At 35.8% G+C, this 18,033-nt stretch overlaps 1 protein-coding gene across 4 annotated transcripts in view; it reads left to right on the top strand.

Annotated features, from left to right (window-relative positions):
• SOX6 (SRY-box transcription factor 6) overlaps positions 1-18,033 on the top strand; it is a 573,709-nt gene that overhangs the window by 441,087 nt on the left and 114,589 nt on the right. For 3 of the 4 annotated variants that reach the window (XM_058546045.1, XM_058546046.1, XM_058546047.1), the window contains exons 9-10: positions 4,646-4,769; positions 16,586-16,665. In XM_058546045.1, coding sequence (XP_058402028.1) covers positions 4,646-4,769; positions 16,586-16,665 — 204 coding nt within the window. The remainder of the gene's footprint in view (positions 1-4,645; positions 4,770-16,585; positions 16,666-18,033) is intronic. The other variant, XM_058546044.1, reaches the window with a different exon arrangement.

Raw genomic sequence — 18,033 nt, 5'->3', positions numbered from 1 at the left:
TTACCCTTCCTAGTTTTTAGGATATATAATTGCTTTAAAATAGTATCACATTGGAGAAATCTGAATAAGATTGTTGGATTGTATCATGTCAATACCCTGGTTGTGATATTATTCTATAGTTTTTCAAGGGGTTACCATTGGGGGAAACTGGATAAAGTGTACATGGGATCTCTTTGTATTATTTATTACAACTGCATGTAAATTTGCAATTACATTTATAAAATTTTCAGTCAAATAATTGTTATCACAAAGAATTATATTCTGTATCTCATTTAGGCCTATTTAGCAAAAGATGACTTCATGCTTAATATAATATGGTTTTTAAAAGAACAGGCTTTGAGCCTGACAAACCTGAACTTGAATCCTGGCTCCACCACTGTTTAATTGACTGAGTTGCTTAACCTCTCATGGTTTTGTCTGTCTCACTAAATGAATGAGGATAATAACAGTAAGTACCTCATAGAGCTTTGACTATTAAATGAGATAGAGCATGTAAGTCACTTTCCCAGTGCTTGACATATAGGAAACACGGGAAAATATTAGTTGCTGTGATTATTATCGTCATCATCATCACTATCATTACTTCTGTAATTAGAGCTCGAAGAGGAGCTTTTCATCATCTCTTGGCCTAGATTCTAATTGGCTACGGGTTATTTTGGCTTGTCTTTAATAAAGAGCACTTTGAATTTTCACATCAAAGTTTTACTTAAAATAAGTTAAGGGCAATTTTATCATCTTGAGATAAATGTTCATTGCTAATGAATATATTTAATCAATTATTGCAATTAATGACAGTAGATTTGAGATCAAATTGTTCTGGGTACAAAATAAGAGAGAAGAAGGAACAAACTGAAACTGGACAACATAATATCCATACTCCACCCCCATAATATCACCTCCATCCATATACCTCTGAAATACAAAATTACTTTCAGGTGCAGACTTCCAAATTTTCTCTACTAGAAGAGTGTACACACATGATTTCTCTCTTTTCCATCACTGAAGTCCATGTGATGTAGTGGAGAAAACACTGGACAGGGTAATTAGCCGTTCTGGACTCTAGATCCAGCTCTTCATAAGCAGTGTGACCTCAGGCTCGTATCTTTTACCTTCTCCAGCCACCTGTTTCCCTGTGTGTCAATTGCGAGATTTGAATTAGATTAGTGATTCTCAAAGAATGGTCCCTGGACCAGCAGCTCCAGCTTCACCTGGGAACTTGTTAGAAAAGTTTGCTCTCTGGCCCCCACCTTAGATCTGCTCATTCAGAGACTCTGAGGGTGGAGTTGAGCAATCTTCGTTTTAACAAGCCCTCCAGTTGATGCTGATGCACGCTCAAGTTTGAGAATCACTGCTCTGGATTAAATTTTTGTCTAAATTTTCGATTGTTGGACCCAAGCCCTAGAGTTTTCTGATTCATAGGCCTGGGGTGGATCCTGATAATTTGCTTTTTTAAAGTTCTCAGGTGCTGCTGGTGCTGCTGGTCAGGTACCACTTTGAGAACTACTAGGTTAGATCATCTCTAAACTCCATTCCAACTCGATGATTCTATCATTACTATTGCTTTTACAATGTCTTCTGTCCCCTCCTTATTTACTTTGTCCCTCAGTTTATTGAAACTGCCTCTGAGCTAATAGTTAGCATTGAAAGTTTCTAACATATCCTACCTTGTGGAGGGTAATGGGCAGAAAGGAACTTCCCTAAATTCTTATGGCTTATGTTAATATGAAACACCTACAGCTCTTTGGCATTAAAAATGACCCCAGATAGTTTACTTAGCTATCTTATGTACATAACTAGTTACAAAGGAAGTATCTTCAGACACCAAGATTCAAGATTAAGGTCTGATGCCTAATTGCCATTGATCCCCTTATGTTTTCTCATGATCTGAAGAGCTTGGGCACCAATGTAAAAATAAAATTATGTTTTCATTCCAAGATGCGGTTTAACGAATAACACTAAAGATTCCAAATTATATCTTAAAATGATCCTTGTAATCCCACCTCTTCTTTTTCATGGTTTTCTAGATACTTGGGATGGGCTAATGCTCTGTGAGGCAAGGTGTTTCTGAGAACATGACAAGCCTCTGCCTGCCAAACTGAATTATTTAGTTGGCTCATGTTTTCTTTTTTAAAGTAGAGTTATGGGTAAGATTCACTGTTTCTTGTTAATCAGTAATTTGATAATTTTCTAGTACCGAATACTGAGTGCCTACTGTGTGCCAGTCACTGTGCCACGGCATTACTGTCCTTGTCTATCTGATCCTCACAATAACCGTGTCAGGTAGTATCATTAGCTTTGGTTTTATGTGAGGAAATAGACTCAGAAAGGTTAAGTAACTGTTCAAGATCACACAGCCAAGGAAATGGCAGTGTATAGATTTAAGCTCAGATTTGTTCGATAGCAAAGCCTTTGTAGGCATAGTAGATTCCGAATAAATACGTGTTGAATGAATGAACAAAGGAATGGCTATATCACATTATCTTCCTAATGTTGACTTTTAAACAGTCATAGAATTACGAAGCTGAAAAGGTCCTATAGGTCATTGTCTAATCAGGGTTTTAGTTATGTGTATCCTTTCAAGTCTCTCTATCATATGGGTATACAGCCTTAACCTGACCACCTCTAGGGAAATGGCACGCACGGCCTCTTTAATCAGAGGGACTGTTGAATAACTCATTATTAGAAAATAATTCTTTGCATTAAACTTCCCTAAATAGCTAAAAAGCTAAATAGTCCCCACTATATCAGCTACTTCTCAAGATCCATAACACATAGTAATAACTTAATAAATGTTTGCGAGATGGAAGAAGGAAAGAATAAATAAGTATGGTACTAGACTTCTTACTGTCTTGTTCCCTTATTTAGAATGCGAAGCATCTACACTATGTTCTAGGTACCTGCTAGGACCATATTTCTAGAAGTAAATGAAATGATTTCCTTTGATACACTCTTGCACTGAACAATAGTCACCCAGAAAAATATTGTGTTTTATTTTCTGACCTAGAACAGTGCCCTCATCTGTGACATCTCAGGTTTGCATCAGATCACCACAAGCTGGAGCTGAACAGCAAACCTAGTGCTTTTCTTCAGGGTTAAAGACAAGACCTGGGCACTAGGGGATCAGCTCCAATTTAAGCAGGCTAAGTTTGTACTCTAATGTACAAGACTCGGGCTTACCTCAGCTAAAATGGAAGAAATAGCTGCCCAAAGCTAGTTCCTTTCACGCCCCACTGGCAAGGTAGTAATTGCACAAAGACCTTTTTATTATAAGTTGATTTTCCTGAGAAATGAATTCAGAAAAATACTGTAAAGTGTTTATTTTTTGCTTGCCCTTTATTAACCCACATCTTAGGACTTTCCCTAGAGAAAAACTGCTGGTAAATGAAACCTCTTAGATCCACACAGAAGCATTTTTGCACTATGTCCCTGGCTGTGGAGGGAACAGGGACAGGACAAGGCAAGTTGGTGCTATTTAAACAGGGTCATCAGTCAGTATATGGAATTTTGCCTAAAGAGGAGATTTAGGAATTTAAATGGGGGAAGGGTTTGAGGTTGGTGGAATTACTGGTAAAGGTTTGTATCTTAAACGGGATATAATGCAGCCCTTTTACACTAGTAAAGAGGCCAAAGACCCAGTTTGAACTTAAAGATCATTTCTGTCAGTACATCCTAGTTTTGATCTTGAAATAAAAGAAGTCCTGTAGTTCAACCTATAAAATCATACAGTAAAAGCCAGGACAAAACTTTCCTGTGATGCTATCCTGGAATCAGGGCAACATGCATAGAGTAAAGACAGGAGCTAGGAAATTAAAATGTGATTTTCGCAAGCATGATCCTGTCATAGCTCTTATTTTCTTTATATGGAATACAAATACTGATATAAGGTGAAGAGTTTCTATTTTGCATTTTTGTGCTCTTTGATACATTTATGGAGGTCAAATGGAATTTGATATAGTGGGATTTATTATGAAATGCTCTCTGAATACAACTCCATGGTTACTGAGCTACATGGGAGTGCATAAAGCTGTAAAACTGCTTAGCCAGACAAGCAATTTATATGTTACACCGAGGTGTGTATGGAAAAGAATATTAGTTTAATTGGGAGCCAAGATGTAGTAGCCTTAAATCTGAAGAGCTCTGTGTTTAACATAATGCAGTGAGGCTCTGAAATGAGGTACCTAAGCTAGGGAGATACAGCTTTTGGCGTATATAACAATTAGACATTATTTTCTGACCAAGGATACTAAATACGGTTTTCAAAATAAAGCACAGAATGCAAAACAGGTGAAAGGGCAAAACCTTTCAACATTGTATGGTGTAGGAAGCAAACTTATTTTTTCTAGTTCTTTGTTTTAAGAAAAGAAAGAAAATAAAAGGAAAAATGTCAAGATAAAAGAAAAACATTAACTGCAATTTAGTGGAAGCAGAGATGAGGCAAATGCACACTGAGGTTGTGTCCCTGGTGTGCTAATGGAATCTAAGAAAAGGGACTTGGTGGTTTTTGCCTGAATTTTCTCAGGGAGCAGATTTGGAATGAGGTTAGAAGTGGGTGGCTGTTTGGGTACCAGCACACCACCAGGAGTGAAAAACATACTTCTTGGCGTACATTTGCTCTCTGTCTGATCATAGGCTCTCTTCTGTTTAGCAGGTTCAGGGTCACATGCCTCCGCTCATGATCCCAATTTTTCCACATGACCAGCGGACCCTGGCAGCAGCTGCTGCTGCCCAACAGGGATTCCTCTTCCCCCCTGGAATAACATACAAACCAGGTAAGTAGAGAGGGATTTAACATTCTTTCGGAAATGCTAAGATCCACATGTTTTTGCTTAGTCGTCACAACAAACACAGGAGCATATAAAGGAACTATGAATAAAAAGATCATAAAAGCTTATTTTAAAGTAAAATTAGAATTGAGAAGTTAATTGGGAAAGGGGCATGTTAATAAACTAATTGGTCGCTAAAAACTTTTACTTTCTCTTCTTCCGCTTGAGTTTGTTCTGAATTCACAAAGTGCTACTTTCCCTGGGGACTACAAATTTTTGTCAGCTCTCTCTCATACCTTTACTGTGAATAACTGTCTTTGGTTAAAGACACTTTCCTCCTCCTGAGAGCTTTTATGCTCGGGGCGAGTGGTCACATACAGAATAAAATGTTATTGTTGATTGTCTGATTTCTCTTGGAAGAAAAGTTAAAACTGGACTGACTTAATTAGCTTACCACTAATAAGTAAAATTCTTTTTGATTTTAGTTTAAATAATGAAGCATTCAGTAGTATTTTCTCATTCATCTTTGAACCTCAAAAAACAGGTCACATAACCTTGCAGTGAAATATGTTTTGAGATGATTTAGCAAATGTTATGATTTTTCTTTATTCCTCTGAGTTTACTGGACTCCTGGGGAATTCAATTAGGGGAATAATGGTTTGAAGCTTCTTTCAGAGCCTCCTTGTAAACAGGGCTTTAAATGTTTAAAGATATGTTGCCAAAGGAATCCAATGTAAGAAGATCGTCAAGTAAATAAAAGTCAACCGTAATTTCATTTGTGCATTCTTTGTAAGTGACCTCAGCTCAGAAGTAGTGACCTTGTTCTAATCATTAATAATTTCTGTGTCAAGTTCTTTTTAACATATTAACCTGATTTATATTAACCACCAAATCTGAGTGCAGCAGTTTCTTTGTGTATGGTGTTTATAAAGTGAACAAAGGCATTTTAATATGCTTAAAGCTATAATAAAATATAAATCACTTTACTAAGATTCTCATTAAGGAAGCTAACTAAATAGCATAAAAACAAACCCAGTGAGTTTTAACATCTATTTTAATTGCTTGTTGCCGTTGATTACTCTTTTGCATTTGGTAGAGACCCCCCTTCCTTGTGAGGAAAGGAAGGATGTCAAAACTCAAATGATTCAAGGAGTAGAAATGTTAAGAGATTGGCTAACTTAAGGACTGACTGAAAATTCCTCAGACACAAAAAGTTAGTCAAACCTAGTACTGCCAAAGGTTCTTGGATACCTGAGTGAAAGGAAATTGTGTTATTCAAATAGTTAAAAATTGATTTTTTTAGAGCAGAATTTTTAGAGCAGTTATATTCCCCATGAAATTGGTATCCATATTAAGCGCAGGAGTATATTTTGTCAGAGAATATGTTTCTGTCAGTGCAGTGGTTCAGTCCTCTGATCTCTAAGTAGTTCTGGACTGTTTCTTCATCCTGACTTCCTTTGGAACATGGATGTAAACTAAATTTACTGATTTATCCTGAATCTGAGTTGTTGCCCCTGTACCAGTCCTAGAAACCTATTAAATGAACTATATGTGGAAACTCTCTATTTAATTTCAGTATTTTTAAATGTAAAATTCTCCACATTTTAATATCAGGTATGGACCTTATTTTCTGTTAGACATAGTTAACATGTACATAATTTTGTTAAAACAATAATGCTGTTTTCCATGGGGGAAGATAGTGTTATGTATTCAATGAATTTGGACGATTTTTAAAAAAGTCTTCTCATACAGCATCATACAGAGATTGTAATATGTAACTAAGAAGAATACAGAGATTGGGAGAGTATTGTGCAGGAATGAGTTACCTCCATTAAACAGCATGTGTGCGTCAGAAAGCAGTGTCCTAGGGTAGCCAAGTTACATTTGATTATGTTGGCTAAAACCTGTTGGTTAAGGCAGGACAATGGATTTGGACATGTAGATGATTATTAATCACAAGCAAGGCTGGTAAAAAACGGTATTTTCTGATGACCCCTAAGTTATATCAGAGGATTTAATTAACCAGAACTCTAAATTCTTTAATATTTTGGCTAATCTAGGTTTTATTGTATATAAAAATTATCCTTAAAAAGGATTAAAGGTATGTGTTCTTACACTATTAGTAGAAAAATTACGTACTCAGGAGACTTAATCTATGCGGTGTTCTTGTCATTCACATGAGTTAGGGGAGGAGAATACTGTTGGACTGGAGTCTGGAGAAGGAAAACTTTTTTGCTCCAAACTGAGTGATGATAATTTCACTTGAATTGTTGTGAGACGGCTAAATTTTTAGAAGAGAGTAGCTTTGTCTCATATAAAAGCCTTGAAATGGTGGTATAACTTTAAATTTTGGTCCCCTACAAGAGGATGAGCAAGCGCTACCTTGGTCTTCATAAATTACAAAATAATGGCTCCCTTTTTGTTCCTTTACCACCTTTGCATAAGCTGAAACAGTTCCATATTGTTTCTGCCTCCAGCTGATTGAATGATTGTGTTGATTTCCACAGAAAAAGGACCACCTTAGGGTGATGTTCACTGTCAAAGTTGACTGTTTCTGAATCCGCATTAGGGCAATCTAAACAAATATATTTAGGGCTGTGGACCTTCTCCCCTTCAGATCATTTGACCCGTTGCTCTAGGCATTTCAAGCTCCCAGTGTGCAGTGAGAGCACCAAGCATGGTTTCCCACCTGGGTGGGTTGCTGAGAAGGCATGTTGCCCACAGGGATTGTGCAGTTTTAGGGGAACACCTATCAGATTGATTTCTGTATAAATAGCTTTATTCAGTTTTAACCCCTAATTAAAAAAATTTTTTTTACTGGTTCTATAATTAGAGACATCTTTCTAGAAAGGAACTCATCAGGGACCAGAATATAAACCACAGAATTTTGGTTGCTTTGCTCTTTCACATCATGATACTGAGAGATGCAGAAATCCAGGGTAAGATAAATACATTTGAGCACCTATATTTGATAAGATTAAACCTCTTTCATAGCTGCCAATATGTATATCAGATCAAGATTGAATTGCCTATAAAATAACAATGAGTAGCCTCCTTCATGCGCCAGGGATGATACAGCTGACCCATGGACTTTGGGATTTTTAAAATGATTGCTGCTGGAGCAGCATCCTTGACGTTTCCTAGGAGATCTTAGGAGTAGGATCTCTGCCTGTTCCTGGCTCCTCCACTCACATTAATTATCATATGATAATAGCCAAAGTTAACTGAATAGTTACTTTGTGCCAAACACTGTGCTAAGTATTTTACATGGAATATTTGATTTAATTCTTACTTGAACATGTCATTGAACCTTGCTGAGCCTCACATTTTTGTCATCTAAAAAAATATGTCATGATTGGTCCCTTGCTCAGTGTGGGTCTGAAGGTTAAATTTGTTAAAATGTATGAAAGTTCTTTGAAAATTCTAAAGCACTAGATTTGGGGGTAAAGTCTGACCACAAAACTGAGTAAATTTAACTACATTAAACTACATTCTTATCCATTAGAAGTGTGGCCCAAAAACTAAGAATTTGACTGAGATATACTATCCCTCAGCCTGATGATCAAAAGCAATTTTACAAGTATACATAATGCTTCTTTAAAAAAAATGTAGTAAAATATACATAACATAATATTAATCATTTTAACCATTTGTAAATGTACAACTCAGTGGCATTAATACATTAGCAGTGTTGTGTAACCATCACCACTATCTATACCCAAAACTTTTAATCATCCTCAGCAAAAACTCTGTGGCCATTAAACAATAACTCTCCCTAACCCCCACCCCTAATCGCTAGGAACCTCTATTCTGCCATGTTTATCTATGACTTTGCCCATTCTAGCTCTTTCATATAAATGGAATCATACAATATTTGCCCTTACGTGTCTGGCCTATTTCACTAAGCATAACATTTTCAAGGTCCATCCATATTGTAGTATGTATCAAAAGTTCATTCCTTTTTATGGCCAAATAATATCCCATTGTATTTATATGTCTATGTATATGTCTATACATGTGTGTGTGTATATATATTTGTTTGTTTGTTTATTCATTTATCTGTTGGTGGACACTTGGGTTGTTTCTACCTTTTGGCTACTGTGAGTAATGCTGCTGTGAGCATTGATGTACAAATATCTGTTTGAGGCCCTGCTTTCAGTTCTTTTGGGTATATATGTAGCAGTGGAATTGTTGGGTCATATGGTAGTTCTGTGTTTAACTTTTTGAGAAACTGCCAAGCCGTTTTCCACAAATGCTGCACCATTTTACATTCCTACCAGCAGTGCAAGAGAGTTACAGTTTCTCCACATCCTCACCAATACTTGTTATTTTCCATTTTGTTTTTTTTTAAATTATAGCCAACGTAGTAGATGAGAAGTGGTATTTCATTGTGGTTTCGATTTTCATTTCCCCAGTGTTTAACGATTTTGAGCATCTTTTCATACGCTCATTGGAAATTTGTGTATCTTCCTTGGAGCAATGTCTAAGTACTTTGCCCGTATTTGAATTGGGTTGTTTGTTTTTTTGTTGTTGAGTTTCAGGAGTTCTTTATATATTCTAGATATTAATCCCTTGCTCGATATAAAATTTGCAAATATTTTCTCCCATTCTGTAGGTTATCTTTTCACTTACTTGATAGTACCCTTAGATGTACAAAAGTTTTTAATTTTGAAGAAGTCAAATTTATCTAGTTTTTGTTGTTGTTGCCTGTGTTGTTGGTGTCATGTCCATGAAATCATTGCCAAATCCAAAGATTTACTCCCATGTTTTCTTCTAAAAGTTTTATAATTTTAGTACTTAAGTTTAGGTCTTTGATCTATTTGAGTTCATTTTTACATATGGTGTAAAGAAAGAGTCCAACTTCATTCTTTTGCACATGGATATCCAGTTTTCTCAGCACCATTTGTTGAAAATACATTCTTTCCCCATTGTATAGTTTTGGCACCCTTGTCAAAAATCAATTCTATGATTACATAATCAATAATGTATATGATACATATATGTAAGGGTTTATTTCTGGGATCTCTGTTTTGTTTCATTGGTCTGTATATCAATTCTTATGCTAGTACCATACTGTTTTAATTACTGTAGCTTTGTAATAAATTTCGAAGTCTGGAAGAATGAGTCTTCCAACTTTATTCTTTTTCAAGAGAGTCTTGGCTATCGGGGCCCTTTGCAATTCCATGTAATTTGGGAATTGGCTTTTCCATTTCTGTGAAAAAGATTGTTGAATTTTAATAGAGATTTCACTGAATCTATAGATTGCCTTGGGTAGTATTGACATCTTAGCAATAAGTCTTCCTGTCCTTGAACGTGGATGCCTTTCCATTTATTTAGGCCTTTTATAATTTCTTTCAGCAATATTTTATAATTTTCAACATACACGTCTTTTGACTCCTTGCTTAGATTTATTCCTAAGTATTTAATTATTGTAGATACTATTAGAAATAGAATTGCCTTCTTAATTTCCTTTTGGATTGTTCATTGCTAGTGTATAAAAACACAAGTCATTTTTTTTTTTATGAGAAAGATCAGCCCTGAGCTAACATCTGTTGCCAATCCTCCTCTTTCTGCTGAGGAAGACTGGCCCTGGGCTAACATCTGTGCCTATCTTCCTCTACTTTGTATGGGATGCTGCCACAGCATGGCTTGACAAGCAGTGCATTGTTCCACACCCGGGATCCGAACCTGCAAACCCCGGGCCACTGAAGCAGAGCATGGGAACTTAACCGCTATGCCACCGGGCCGGCCCCCTACAATTCATTTTTGCATGTTAATCTTATACCCTCCAACTTTGCTGAAATTTTTTATTATTTGTAATAACTTTCTTGGATTGTTTGGGATTTTCTATATATACAGGATCATGTCATATGCAAATAGAGATAGTTCTACCTCTTCCTTACCAATTTTGATGCTTTTTTTTCTTTCTTTCTTTCTGTTTTTTTTTTTTCCTAATAGTGCTGGCTAGAGCTTCCAGTACAACATTCTATAGCAGCAGTGAAAGCAGGCATCATTTTCTTGTTACTGATCTTAGGGGGAAAGCTTTCAGTCTCTTACCATTGAGTATTATATTAGCTGAGGGTTTTTCATAAATATTCTTTATCATGTTGAGAAACTTTCTCTCTATTCCTAGTTTTCTGAGGGTTTTTATCATGAAAGGGTGTTGAATTTTGTCATATGGCTTTTTTTTGTGTCAATTGAGATAGTCTGTGTTTTTTTCCCCTTTGTTCTATTAATGTGATGTATTACATTGATTTTTTAATGTTGAACCACCCTTGCATTCTTGGGATAAATTCTACTTTGTCATGGTGAATAATACTTTTAATATGCTGTTGGATTCAATATGCTAATATTTTGTTGAGGTTTTTTGCATGTATATTCATAAAGAATATTGGTTTGTAGTTTTCTTTTTCTGTGATGTCTTTATCTGGCTTTGGTATCAAGGTAATGTTGGCTTCATTACCTCATGGTTAGGGAATGTTTCCTCTTCTTCAATTTTTTTGAAGTTTTTGGGAAGGATTAGTGTTAATTTTTCTTAAATGCTCAGTAGAATTTACTGGTGAAGCTATCTGGTCCAGGACTTCTCTTTGTTGGGAGGTTTTTGATTACTGATTCAATCTCTTTACTTGTTATAGGTCTGTTGATATTTTCCATTTCTTCTTGAGTCAGTTTAGGTAATTTCTGTTTCAAAGAATTTGTTGAGCCAGCCCTGATGGCCTAGTGGTTAAAGTTTGACGCGCTCTGCTTTGGCAGCTCGGGTTCGTTTCCTGGTTGCAGAACCACTCATCTGTCAGTGGCGATGCTGTGGCAGCAGCTCTCATAGAAGAACTAGGACTTACAACTAGAATATACAACTATGTACTGGGGCTTTGGGGAGAAAAAAAAAGAGAAAGACAGGAAGATTGGCAACAGATGTTAGCTCAGGACAAATCTTTCCCAGAAAAAAAAAAAAGTATTTGTTCATTTCTTCCAGATCATCTAATTTATTGGTGTACAATTGTTACCTAATGCTTCTTTTTAATTCCTTTATTTCAGTTAGCATTTATTGAGCACCATTTATCTGCCAAGATATATATGCGTGTGTGTGTACATATGTGTGTGTATATATGTACGTATATATTCTTATTTAATTTTCATAACCACTCTAAGATATCAGTGGCATTATCTCTATCTTGTTAAAAGAAAAAAAGAAACTAAAAATCAAAGAAGTTGGTTAACTTTTCCAAGCTATCACATGTAGAAATTACTAGAGATAGAATTCAGACTGAAGTTCTCTGATTTGATATTTTACACTCTTGCAGACCTAGTCTAAGTGTGTATGACATTAAGAAAAGTCTAGCTTTTTTCTTTGCTGTGAAAAAAATGTGATTTATATGTCTGGGGTTATCCAAATGACGTCTTGTAAAGCTAGCCATTTCCACCTCTTCCAGAATCTTTAAAGCAGAGGTGTATAACCACTATTGCTGGAATACTTGATTAATTAAATCTATCTACCTGAAATCAAAGTATTTCTGAGGTTCTTCAGGTTAGTACTCTCATTTTTATTTTTTTATTTATTTATTTTTTGTTTTTTGTTTGTTTTTTTAATTTTTTGTTTATTGAAGTAACATTGGTTTATAACATTGTAAAAAATTTCAGGTAGTACTCTCATTTTTAAATAAGAATGTTGAAGTCCAAGAAGAAAATATGTTCACCCATGTAAACTAACCTAGTTTTATGGAGAGCGAGATTATTTTAATTGTGCCCTCCTTCATATATGGAGGCTATATCACTGATGAGCCATCATTAAGGTATGAACTTTGAGTTGTTATATTAAGTTGATTTCTGGTAATGGGGATGGATTTATATCAGTTCATCCACACTCACTTATTTAATTGCTATTGTGACAAATTCCATGGATTTTCATGTGATTGGCCAAGAGTCTGAATGCATCTATGAAATAAATGAAGATTGATCCTTGATTCTTAGCTTCTTTAAATGTGTGGAAAACAATGCAGATCCTCTTAGAAAAAGTCCTACAATCAAGACTCATCTCATCATTGATCTATTCTTTGATGAATAGAGAAGGAGAAATTTAGCAGAAGAAATAAGAGCATGGTAATCTCAGCAATATGTGCTATAATCTTTGCCAATATTTTGTCCACTTGTCCTCAGAACAAATTGAAGGTTTTGTTTTATTTTTAGAATTCTATATGTGTTACCCATTACCTGCTAACTTTTGCTAGAGCGTGATGTCTCACAAAGATAAATTCAGACTGATTATGATGGTCCCTCAGAAGATAGAGAAGTTGTAATATTTTGCTATTTTAATACATACATCCAAGCAAGATGCGTGGTGGCATGTCCAAGTCTATATTGATGATTGTGATTGAAATATTTCCATATTGTAGAAAGAATGACAATAACCCATAAAAGTGGGGTCTATCTGTAAGTTGTTTGGCAACTTAAATAATTTACCATCATCTTATGATGCCACCACACATCTGTGAGATAGGAATGTGTACTGTATTTTTCTTCTGTTTTGGAGGGTGGAAAAGGAAGCATGAGCCTGCAGTCCCATGTTGAGCCAGTTAGTGAAGAATCTTTGAGTCCTGTCTCCTAGTTTAATGTATTTTTCTTCTCTGCTCCTCCCCAGCTTTCTAAATGGTTTCCTCAATATGTTAATATCTGAAGTTGATGTCTCAGAAGACTACAACCATTCCAGTCCCTTGTCTTTCTGAAGAATCAAAATAAATGGATAGAATTTTACCCACAAGATTTTTGACTCTAATAAAAGTGGAATTTATGTCTGAATTACATAAAGTAGTAGTCTTGTAGGAGTTAGCCTGAGTCTAACAGGTCCTAGGTTCTTAGTACAAGGTCCCCTTTCTCCTGTGTTTATCTTAATAAGTTTCAGCTTTATTTCAGTTTCCCTGAAAATTAAAAAATGTACTTTCTCTCATTAGGGACTCTTGCTGTGGAGCTGCTTTGATTCTGAAGGAATGTTGCATATTGTGACAAGTGAAATTAATGTCGGGCACAAACTCCATAGGTTTTAAATCCTGTTTCGCATTTGTTCTGTAATCTTCAGATAAAAATAATCAGTTGGAAAATCTAGAAGGCTGGAAAGATGGATTTATGGAATGGCGTTATTTCTCAAATTGGCTTTTGGAGGTTGTCTTCTTGCACTAGAGGTAGCAAGGGCCAGATTACAGCAGCGCCGAAAGCCAACCTGTTCCAACAGGCTTCGTCTTCCTTTGTACAAATTTAAAAAGAATGGGTCCTCACGCAAGCATTTCAAATCCAGAGACAAATTTGAAAAAAATTGCTACAACATGTTGACTGATTCCTTGCCAAGTCATCAACTGAGAACTTTTTCTTGGTCGACTCTTACAGAGAGAAAATTAAAGGGGGGAAAGCATGTAACTTTGTTATTAAAAAATTAAACTTCATAATACCCTAAATCCCTCTCCCTCTGGTATTTGTCTCTTCTATCTTTAAATCCCCCCTCTTCTTCGCCCTTATCTTCTCCCTCTCCTGCCTTTTCCTTTTTCTCTCTCTTCTGATCATTCTCTGTGCTGTACTCTGTTGCTCTAATGTATTCGTTTTTACTTTTAGTATTGATACAATGATGTGTTCTGGAGAAATAGCTTTCCAAAGATTATATTCAGATATACAGATTCAAACCAGCAGAAAGGTTAAGAACGTTTTAAAAATATGCTTGTCAGCAGTGGAAAGAAAGCTGTTTGTAGCCAGCAGGTGAGCTGGAGAGTACTACAGGGTGTGGTAGAGATAGAAATAAATTAACTGGCAAGCCAAAAACTATAAAAAAAGTTCAGCTATTTCATAGCATAGAGGCATGACAGCTATGAAAAAAGGAGTGCCCCAGGGAATTCTTTTAGAGTTTGATTTTTTTAAATATGTTTGACATGAAAAATGTTTTAGTGCAAATAAAGCAATTGGTATTAAACTTACAGGGAAGGGGGTTGTGGTTTAGAGTTAGTATGAATAATGCATGATATTTAAAGAAAGAACAGCTCTAAAATGTTCCGGGAGGCACTCCATGTTGATGGTTGGAATGGTGATTTTTTCCCTATTTTTGAAGCATCATTAGTTCAGCATCATTTTGTGATTTTTTTTAACCTGATAAGATATTGACCAAAGAAATACTATTTGACTTAGATTAGGATATTCTTTCCTCAGATAATTTCGTTTAAATATCAAGAATATCAGTAGAATTATTTAAGCATAAAGCGACAGTCATTTACTATAAAAAATAATTTGGCCAAGTTATTTTCTTTAAAAAGCTCATGTAGCACTGCAAACCAAAATCAACCTCATGGAAGGGGAAAAACAAGATCAGATATTTTGAACATTACTCCATAGGAGACCAGCACAATATAGTGTTAGTGAATGCATTGTAGCAGCGCTCCATATGCAATCAGAAGCCAATTGTTACTGGACTGTGTACAAGCACACACTGTGCTCAATGGTCTGATGAGGTATTATGGATATGATGCAAAGAGACTGTGTAGATTAGAAGCTAACAATTTGTTAAAAGTGAAGGCAACTTAACATTTACATTGGGCCAGCTGAGTAGCGCTTCATGTGGCAAGCAGGATGAGTTCCAAGGAACCGGGGGCACCAAGAAGGCTCCAGGTATTAGTGTCCATGCAGAAAAAAGAGGTTTTATTGCTTTCCAGTTGACTACCTTTATTACTGTGATTCTTTCTACACTGTCTCTTCATTATTACATTCGGCTTTCAGTGTGGAAAAGTTCATGCAAAACAGCATGATTATTATAAATGTCAAAAATGTGTGGAGGAACAGCCTATTAAAATATAGCCTAGAGACAGTACATAACACTGACTTTAAATAAGTAGCTGAAGCCAAAGTGATACTCCATTAAATCACTGATATTGTGTAATTTATCCACAAGTATTAATTTTGATTTCAGTTACCACTATCACAATACATTCCTCATCACTTTCTCTTGGTTCTTCATGTCGCTACACACAGCCTGTGTTCCCAGGTCACAGAAGGCACTTCCTCCCCCTATTTGGGAGTGGTCTGCAGTCAGAAATACATTAAGATGTAACATTGATCTCTGCTGAACCATGCATTCTCTACCAGACCTTTAATGCAGATATCCCATGTAAAATGTGTGGTTATTTAATCAAATCGTCATCAGAGGATAAGTGATAAGTGCCTAGTGTGCATGATTCTTTACTTGGTTCCACCAGAAGTTAATCCAGAAAAGTATGGTTTCTACTCTTATTGAGATACCAGGCATTTCACAGAATGTTGGCAGATAAGATTACCTTCCCTCTCACCCCTATCAAGTTGAAGAGGTTGCATTCTTAAAATTTTTTCTTTATTTTTTATAAAATAAATTTTAGGGTTATGGCCAGTCAATAGCTCATAATCTTTTTTGGACTCTAATACTCTGCCTTGCCTACCAAGCCAAAACTTTTTGTTGTTCTAATAGAAAAGCCTTAAAGCTTTCTCAGTGAACTGAGTGTCAGCCTGGCTTTAACATATTTTTTTACTCTTAAAAAAATGATGTATTACAAGATTTGTAATGGAGTGAACATGCTTGAATTGCACATTTAATTTTTTTAACATCACATTCATGTTCTGCCAGTTTGCCTACCAGCTATCTGTTAACAAAAAGTTCCAAGGCAACACTGCAAGTCTGTGCCCAACTAAGCCTTTTGTTTCTGCAGATGTTTGGGCTTAGAGCAATGCTGTAAAGCTCAGGCAATCCAAGGACCATGTTTGTACTTGTCTGCCGCGATTCCCTGTGCATTGTCTAAACCTGTATGCATTGTTCTTTCCGACAGGTGATAACTACCCCGTACAGTTCATTCCATCAACAATGGCAGCTGCTGCTGCTTCTGGACTCAGCCCTTTACAGCTCCAGGTAAGTGCCAGAAGAAAAAAATGTGGGATACAAGCCAGTACTTTAGTGGAAAACTGCTAACCAGCTGTATGCTAAATAATGGCCTGAATGTTAAATAATTTTTTAAGCATAGCCTAGAGGGATTAACACCTTATGTACTTACCATACTGCAAATTGAAGAGAAAACTGCCAGTTTTAATATTTTTAAAGGAAAAATGACATTATTATTTAGTGCTATATGATGTATATCAGGTGAGTTAATGGTTTTACAATTTTTATGGCTGTTGTTATTGGATATGTGCACTTTCTCCTTATCAATTTTTCATCCATGTCTCCATTTATGTCCAGATTAGCTTATACTCATAAGCATCAAAACAGAAAACTTTGTGGGACATTTTCCTTCTTGCAGCTCATAGAATAGGGGGTTATAATTACCACATTACTTTAGCTATTTGGTAAAATGTAAACATATTGTTCCTGAATATGAGTATCCTCATCCTCATCCTCATCCTCATCTTCACGCCAGCTCAAAAGTCTGGGCATGGTGTCTGACCAAGTTGTGGGTTAGTGTTCTTTACTTATAAAGTTAATCTTGGGGAGAAAGTATTTTGGAAGCTGAATAAAAAATCATTTGCACCTTATCTTCTTCACAGTAAAATGAGGGGTTTACAATAGGACTAGGTCATCTTTACATCCTTCTAGCACTGCCATTTTAATGAGAAATTGACTTTAAATGTGAATATACGTTTTAACATAAAGATAATGTCGTTAAAGTAATGGTTAAGCATTCAGTATTTGAACATTTAGAATATATATGATAACAACAAATTTCAATACAGTGGAAAGTTTAAAGATAGTTTTTTATTCTTATAATTTACTATGATTATTTTTGCATTTTCTTAAATAATCTAGGGAATAGCATCTGGCTAGGAGTTTTTTATTTCTTCTTTGCCATTCCCTCTATGACTTGAACATAAAAAATATACAAATATTTTACCATGAAAAAACATCATTTTGAGCATTACAAGTAAAGAATTTTTCAATAGTTTGAGAAGTTTTTGTCATAAGCCTTTCCAGAAAGCCTTGAAGATGTTACTCATTTTGCCTAGCAGAGCTAGAAATTTTGCATAACAGGGCAGCAACCCTAACTCTCTTCCAAACCTTTCCCTTTCCCACAACTAACACTGGAACTTACTGCAGTTGGTAAAAATCTAAAAGAAACCTCCCTCGTAGTAAACCCACTCTGTTTCTCCTTTTCTCATAGCTATGCTAGAGTGTCTTCTCGAGTCAGAGGCAGAAATAAGAACCAGTACCATTGTTTGATCCTATATCCAAGTTTCTATGAAAGAGAGTCTGGGTCCTAAACCTTCTACTTTCTATTCTTTGTTG

Source organism: Diceros bicornis, chromosome 7 (assembly GCF_020826845.1).
Source record: "Diceros bicornis minor isolate mBicDic1 chromosome 7, mDicBic1.mat.cur, whole genome shotgun sequence".
Classification (NCBI taxonomy): Eukaryota; Metazoa; Chordata; class Mammalia; order Perissodactyla; family Rhinocerotidae; genus Diceros; species Diceros bicornis.
Note: the sequence above shows the minus strand (reverse complement) of the source record. Positions and strands in the feature narration are given on the sequence as shown.